We start from the raw sequence: 7,747 nt of genomic DNA, 5'->3' as shown, positions 1-7,747 counted from the left end.
ACATATAATGCTGAACTTATGATGATGTAAAAGTTAATAACCAGCATTTGCATGAATTGCTATGAAATTCTTAAGATATTTATTTTTTTATTTTCATTTTTATTTAACTTTTAATTCACCAGGCAAAACATTAAGAACAGTTTCTTATTTACAATGTTGGCCAGAGAGTGCAAAAATACTTAAAACACTTAAAAATGGGAAGATGGGGAAGGGGAAACAACATAAACAGTACATAAAACATAAAATGAACAGTGCATTCATTCTTTAAAACAGTTACATGACTCCTTAAATAGATCCTTTAATCTGGGTTTAAAAGCAGGAATATTTTATTTTTGCACTCTCAGGCCAACATTGTAAATAAGAAACTGTTCTTAATGTGTTGCCTGTTGAAATAAAGGTTAAATAAATAAAAAGAATAGAAATCAAAGTCCCAAGTTGCAGTATATTTTGATAGAAGACATATGTTGTTTTTACAGTATATGACAGTATATCTTCGACCTGCTTGGTTTAGCCATTAGTTAATTAATCTACTTAAAATTTCTTCAAATTCATGTTGTTCATAGAGCTATCTRCAACAGGTAAGGAACTATCCCTTTTTTGGTATTTTGTGAAAACTAGCATGGGTGTGTTATGATGATTATCTTTAAGTCTGTGATTTTTGTTTGCAGTGTTTTGACATTTCACATTCAATTTCTTTAAATCCCTGTGTATGAGTCAGTGAACTGTGTGTGGGTGTTCTATATGAACTTACAAAAGACATCTTTGATCCTAATGAGACTTAAAAAAGATCTCGAATCGATCCTGTACTAATTCCACATATCTTTGTCTAGACACTTTTCACAATGTTTGTCTTTGTAAAGCCTTAAAGTATAATAATGTGAACAATTGGTTTGAGTGGAGCAAGCCTGAACAAAAGCTGAACTCAGATTCTGTGCTTCTCTTTTTAGATGGCCACAAGCACAAGACCTTCCTTAAGAAGAAGTTGGATTCGTTATCTAAAGAGAAGAGTAAAGATAAAGGTAATGTTACTTTTGATATATCACAATTGCAGGATTAAAACTGGAAGGTTTTAGGATCACAAGGAGGTAGATAGATTTTAGTCTTGTCAGTTTCTGTCACTTTAAAAGTTACTCAGGCTTTTGGCTAAACTTGTATACACCCAGTGAAGCAAACACTCTCAGCTGTTTATATCCGCCCAGCTCTCGGAGTGATCAGAATCTCACAGTAACAGAGGAAGCTGTGATCTTTAGCCACCATGCTGCCCCGCCCTCTGCAACAATGCAACAGGAAAGTGATGTTCTCCATCAGAAGGAGGCAGCCGAGGCAAAAAAACTAAAACAATTTTAAGTGGTGGCTCATTCATTGCAGCCTATCCTCTGGCATTCCCAGCCCACTCCCCCCTTTTTGTTTACAGAAGGCACTTTGGGAAGTTATGTGCTCTGAGTATTATGTCCTTGCAGCAGAGTACTGCTCTTTTAGAGGGAATAAAAAAAAGGATTTTGAGAGTGTTTGTGACTTAAAGTGGAGTGCGGTTTGTGAATTTGAAGTCTCTTGTTTGCTCTTTGCCTCTCCCACCTCACGCAGAGACCGCTCCGCAGGTGTTCGGCGCACCGCTGTCACATGTCATAGCCAACGACCGCTTACACAAACGGCATGACCAGCTGCGGGAGGAGCCCAGTAGCCCCACTGAATTGATGCAATCCTTCCTTCACCTGTCCTCTAGCTTGAAGAAGACTAACAGGGAGCTCTCCAGCAGCAGCTCGTCTCTGAGCTCCACCTCTGAGACCCTTAACGAATCTCCTCTGCCCAGCACAGCAGACACAGCCCCGTGGACGCAGAGGAGGGTGAGCCGTTCTGTCAATAAGCCTGAGCGGCAGGGATTCTGACTGATTACAACCACTGTGGCCTTCTTTGAGAGCTCGTGACATTTTTATTTATTTTTTAGCTGTTAACTCGGCCTTTGAATAAATCCAGCACATAAATTCTGTCACGGCACAAAGCCAGTCACTTTTATAAAGGTGTCACCTGTTTGATTGGCAGGGCGGTGTGTCTGTGGATTGCATCACTGACCTGGATGATAACCAGTCTCGGCTCTTGGAGGCCCTTCAGCTGTCGCTGCCGGACGAGACGGCCGGTAACCGAAAGAAAGCCCGCGACAAAAAGCTCAGCCTCAACCCGATTTACCGACAGGTGCCGAGGATAGTGGATCTCTGCTGCCAGCACCTGGAAAAATACGGTACACAAAAAAACAGAAAAAAAAGAACACTGAGTGCATTGCATAAATAGGCTCCTGCATGCCTGGCCATGAGCTCATAAATCAATAATTTCATTTGGATTTTTGTGCCTGATAAAAGCTACAACATCAGCACAACTGGAGCATGTTCTGTTTTTTGTTCAGGCTTGCAGACTGTTGGAATTTTCCGCATCGGGAGTTCCAAGAAAAGAGTACGACAGGTAAGGTTTCAGCTGCTGAATTAAGACAAAAATCAACTTTGTGCTTTGATAAATGCCTCGACTAAAATAAACAAAAGAAAAGATGCACAGCACTGATTGTGACAACGCTTTATCCAGCTTAGAGAGAAGTTCGATCAGGGCTGGGAGATGCACATTAATGAGGAGCAAAGTGTCCACGATGTTGCTGCTTTGTTGAAGAAATTCCTCCGAGACTTGCCTGACCCACTGTTGACAAGGGAACTCTACACAGCCTTCATCCACACAATGCGTAAGGAGCACACATACATACACACACACACCAAACAAAACAACAGTTTTTTGTTGCAACAGTGACAACATTTGTGCAATCTTTTGGGCTTCTTTAAACTGATACAAGCTGATGTTTTTCCTGTTTGTTTCTGCAGTTCTGGATTATTCAGAGCAGAAGAACGCCATCCAGCTCCTGGTGTTTCTGCTTCCTCACTGTAACAGCGACACGCTGCAGAGCCTCCTCTCTTTGTTGTCCACTGTGTCCAAACAGGCTGAGGACAGTGTGGACAGTGAGGGGCAGCAGGTAAACGGCCACTAAAAATGAGTCAAAGCAGCGGCAGTTTTGTCATCTTTAAATATGTGATCCTCATCAGTTCTTTATAGTACTTTAGAATAAACTATATAAGGATTGGCTGTTTGATAACTTATACCAGGGAGAAGCTCACATATATAAAGGTTTGAGCAGCCATCAGAGCCAACATAAACAGACTGTTTTACAGATTTTCTGTGATGAGTCTGCAGCCGTCAGAGGGCAGCAGGACAGATGTGTGTTAACATCTGCAGCCTTTAATTTGAAGAAAGTGCTGTGCCAAATTGCAGCTGCGTTATGCTTGATGATCYATTGTGATTATCTTTATTACATGATTGATGAACAGCCTCACCATGATACTGTACACAACAAACTAATTGCTTTGYGCTGTCTTAATTTGTTTTACCCTTTACTGTAAAGCAAGTAACCTCTTAATACGAGTGACATGAAGGCTGAACRTGTTGATATTTGTTTATKTGCATCTTGCCTCTCTGTACSTAACACCAAGTATTTTCCTTTAATATTTTTAAGTACCTTAGTAGAAGTAAGGGAGGGGAGTAAAAGAGACRCAGGAAGAGCTGGAGTGAGTAATTTGAGAGATTTGTGATYTTTAGCRTGTTAGAATTTTATAGTTCRAGYGARGTGTGTTTAGTTTAGTCAGTTTTAGTGTGTCAAAACAATGAGGCCATTATTTTAAAGGTGAAGCTGCAGCTTCTGAGGTGTGGGCTGACGTCAGAACCTTCTCAGACAGAAGAGGCAGAGATAGTCTGAGACAGAGTGAAGACTTTTATGAGGAAGTGGGAGATCCATTATTTGTTTTAGAAGAAGAAAGAGAGGAAGAGCTCATGGAGCACAACACTACTGCCTCTGAATACTCTTCCTTGATTGGTTCGATTTTTTGTGTGACCTAAATGGCATAAAAAACCCAAAACACATATAACCACCATATTCAACAACAGTGATTACCCCTTAAGAGCAGTTAGGACTACAATGCTGTGTGTTGGACTTGAAATTGTAAATAGTACAAGATGCTTTAAATTCTTTACTTTTTTTTTTTAGATATCAGGAAACAAGATGACATCTCGCAACCTAGCCACCATCTTTGGGCCCAACCTGTTACACAAGCAGAAGAACTCAGACAAAGAGTTTGCAGTCCAGAATTTTGCTCGGGCAGAACAAAGTACAGCCATTATCAGTGTTGTYCAAAGGATGATTGACAGCTATGATATGCTATTCATGGTGAGCTGCTTTCACTACAAACCAGAACGTGTCAAATTAACACAAAACACACAACTCATCAAATAAAGGGTGTTTTAAAAAAAAAACACACAACTCATCAAATAAAGGGTGTTTTAAAAAAAAAACTAAAATCAGCTGTAATTCTGCTGTTTGATAATTTCTCAACACGTTTCCCTTCATATTATGGATAAATATGTATTTGATGTTAGTTGTAAAGTTCTGATGTGGTTATTTGTGAATGCACAGTGAAAGAAACCAGAATGTTTCCCTTTTTTTAGGTTCCTGCAGACCTGCAGAATGAGGTGCTGATGAGTTTGCTTGAAACGGATCCGGATGTTGTGGATTATTTGTTAAGAAGGAGGGACTCTCAGTGCTCGTGAGTTCTCATCTTTTTTTCTTTTTGTGTGGATTTTTATGCCAGCCCACTGTCTCCAAAGGATCAAATAAAATAGACCCCGTGTTTTGTTCTATTCTCAGAAAATTGTGTTCTTAGATTATATTTACCCAAATTCTGATGCTCACAGCTGTAGTTCCTTTTAGGAAAACATCTTTTTKGTTGTTGTTGTCATCTCTGCAGGGAGTCAGACCTTCTCAGACCTGAGGATTCATTCTCTCTGACTGAGAGATCTCTGTCCAATGACTCTCTTAAAGCATCCAGTGGAGAGGTGTCCCCTTATGACAATAACTCCCCGGTGCTATCAGATCGACTGCTCTGTAAATACCCAGAGGACAGCAGTGTAATCTCGCACAGAGTTCCCCGACATCCCAGGCAGGATGAACTCAGAAGCCGTTCAGAAGGTGAACTGAGCAGCACTTCTCCAACACTCCCCACTGACAAAGGTAAACAATATTACTTTTTATTTTTGCAAAGTAGAATTTAGAGAAATAGAGTGACTCCCTCACAAACCAACTGGCCCATTCAAGGCAGTCTACAACACTCAGGAAGCTGTGAACCAAAACCACTGAAGGAAATGAACATTACCTCCTAATGTTAAAATATAGTGACAATATTTACAAGTGATTTGTTTTAAACATTATCTTATAAACTATAGAAACACATTTCTGCCACTGTGATGGAAAACAAAACACATGACATAATTATGAGACAATATCTTGTAATCAGGAGATGTCCCATAATTATCTCAACATTGTGAGGTAGCTAATTATCTTATAAAAACAATTAAAGTCTCTGACTTAGTGTTTCGTAATGAAAATCTATTTATATACGCCTCATACATACCTTTAAATAAAATACAAATAATCTAGAAATGATTTAACATCTAACGAAACATTCCCACATCTCACAATTTGGACTATTATTTGAAACAATTTACAAACTAAAATASTTCAGGGATTTTGAAGACAAAACACATAATAGTGCAAAAATATCAGATTTGCAGCATTGTTGTTGTCTCTGTTGTGTTTTTGACAATAGGAGCAACAGAGCTCAAGCAGTACAATGAAAATAACAACTCAGACTTGGAACAGTGCCAGAGTAAAAGAGAAACAGAAGCCAGCTTAAAAAGGGGGTCATGACTTTAGTTCGGTCATATTTTTTCCACTTATATAATCAAGTATTAAACCAAAGAATTTATAATCCTCTTAATTCTTSTGTTTTCTCTCAGAGGCCTCGGCTGATTGTTTCTGGGACACCTGGCATGAGCTGTTTGAGAAGGATTTTATTGGCTGTCACTTCACCGGTAACAGAATCCTCTTYCATACGTTTGCTCCAGATGGCCTTGGGTTATGAGATAAATGTAAAAATGCTAACGAACGGCTTTCTCACAGGCTCTCTCAGAGACGCATCAGAATGCGACTCGTACGGCTCATCAGAGGCGCTGAGCAGTCACCAAGGCAACAACAAGCTGCCCGTCAGACCAGCACAAACACCATTGGGTGTTTTGGAGTGCAGGCCACACCTCCTGGTGACTGACCGGAGAGAGCAGAGGCAGCAGGAATCATCGCTGCATCGTTCACCGAGCAGCCAATCAGGAGCCATTAGCTCAGACGCCTTCGCACAAAGGACAGGATGCCCCCAATGTCCATTACTTATGGACAGGACAGATAATTTGTCTCTGCCTCTGGGTTCCGGACCTTTAGTAGAAAGTTCTTTCTCTCACTCTGTGCTCTCCATTTTCAATCATCCGGCAGATTTCCACGCTCTACAACTGCCCCAGCAGAGCCCTGCCCTCCAGACTGCAGATGCAGCCGACGCCTCGAGGGCTGCAAAAGAACAAGGCACTGATAAAACCAACTACCAGAGAGAAAACTGGTGTGTATGGCAGGTGTTGTCAAGTGAAAACCCAGAAACGCTGCCAGAAAGTTTGGTCTGATGCTCCCTTCTCTGACAAACTGAACCATGCAYGTTTTACCAACATTGTCTCCACTAAAGAAAACCGAATCCTGTGTTAATCTAAAGCTGTTCTTATCTGAAGGATCATTTTGTATGTTACCAGATTGTATATTTTCTARAGTAATTTAATTCAGATCAAGTATTTGCAACTATCAGAAACTTGTATTTAGAYGTGAATGTCAGAAATACACTTGAATGTTTTTTCTAATAAACATAAATCTTTTTACTTTGGAACACAAGTTGAAACTTATCGTATTTTGAGATGTTTTTTTTTACACGTACCGTGATAGAAAAAACTTCAGTCCTTGTGACATTTTTTTGTTTTAGAAAGTTAAAACTGGAGTTTAAGTGTTGGAAAAAATGAGTCATTTCACCCAAAATGTTACATTTAAGCACYAATTCTTTTCTTATTTAGATAATGATTTGTGTTTTTACACAAAAGAATAATAATATGTTATTTATAGAGATGAATATGTTTATACAATTTGTAAATACAAAGTATTTAATGAAAATTTACTTGTTCTACTTAATAAACTGAGTTTGCCTCACTTTTTTTGTAATAAACTGACATCAGCTGTTTGCATTTTGTATATTTATCTAGTCTAAATATAGTGTCCTATCTCAAACAAGTGGACAGTCTGTTGAGTGACACTTGTTACTGATTCATGTTATATTTATTATTCTGAAAAGTCATTATCCCATTTTTAATAGCCTAAGTGATTCAAACTTTACTGAATGTAGATTACACAATATGTGCTTTTTTTATTGATTTTTGTTACACATGACAAAACTAAATAAATTATAGGCCTGTTATGATTCTTTCACTGTAACCTTAAACTGTAGTGACCTTAAACTGTTCAACTGTGCGGATCATAAAAGCTGCTATCATTTAGTCCTAGGTGTAATTTTTGTCGCTGAACAAACTACAGCAAAAAGGAAAACCTTTTCTTGTCCTTCAGGCTGAAAGAGATGAAAAATAACTAAAGCCCAGCATAAAAATGATTTAGTGAAAACCAAATAAATAAATGCGGCAGATGTTAGCTTTCAAAAAAAACTGCATGAATAAGACATTGCACAGTTTGTTGTTTGTGTAGATGGCTTGTGTGCGTGCGTGTGTGTGTGTGTGTGTGTGTGTGTGTGTG

The 7,747-nt window shown here is 39.0% G+C and overlaps 1 protein-coding gene across 1 annotated transcript in view; it reads left to right on the top strand.

Moving 5' to 3' along the window:
- Positions 1 to 7,170, top strand: part of LOC106524741 (rho GTPase-activating protein 6) — a 21,777-nt gene extending 14,607 nt beyond the window's left edge. The window contains exons 3-13 of the mRNA XM_014018667.1: positions 948 to 1,019; positions 1,585 to 1,844; positions 2,041 to 2,236; positions 2,399 to 2,454; positions 2,572 to 2,722; positions 2,859 to 3,007; positions 4,073 to 4,252; positions 4,531 to 4,628; positions 4,830 to 5,092; positions 5,878 to 5,952; positions 6,041 to 7,170. Of these exons, the coding sequence (XP_013874121.1) occupies positions 948 to 1,019; positions 1,585 to 1,844; positions 2,041 to 2,236; positions 2,399 to 2,454; positions 2,572 to 2,722; positions 2,859 to 3,007; positions 4,073 to 4,252; positions 4,531 to 4,628; positions 4,830 to 5,092; positions 5,878 to 5,952; positions 6,041 to 6,585 (2,045 nt within the window). The 3' untranslated portion in view covers positions 6,586 to 7,170. The remainder of the gene's footprint in view (positions 1 to 947; positions 1,020 to 1,584; positions 1,845 to 2,040; positions 2,237 to 2,398; positions 2,455 to 2,571; positions 2,723 to 2,858; positions 3,008 to 4,072; positions 4,253 to 4,530; positions 4,629 to 4,829; positions 5,093 to 5,877; positions 5,953 to 6,040) is intronic.
- The last annotated feature ends 577 nt before the right edge of the window (positions 7,171 to 7,747 follow it).

The sequence above is a fragment of the Austrofundulus limnaeus genome, unplaced genomic scaffold (genome assembly GCF_001266775.1).
Source record: "Austrofundulus limnaeus strain Quisiro unplaced genomic scaffold, Austrofundulus_limnaeus-1.0 Scaffold199, whole genome shotgun sequence".
In the NCBI taxonomy this organism is placed as follows: domain Eukaryota; kingdom Metazoa; phylum Chordata; class Actinopteri; order Cyprinodontiformes; family Rivulidae; genus Austrofundulus; species Austrofundulus limnaeus.
Note: the sequence above shows the minus strand (reverse complement) of the source record. Positions and strands in the feature narration are given on the sequence as shown.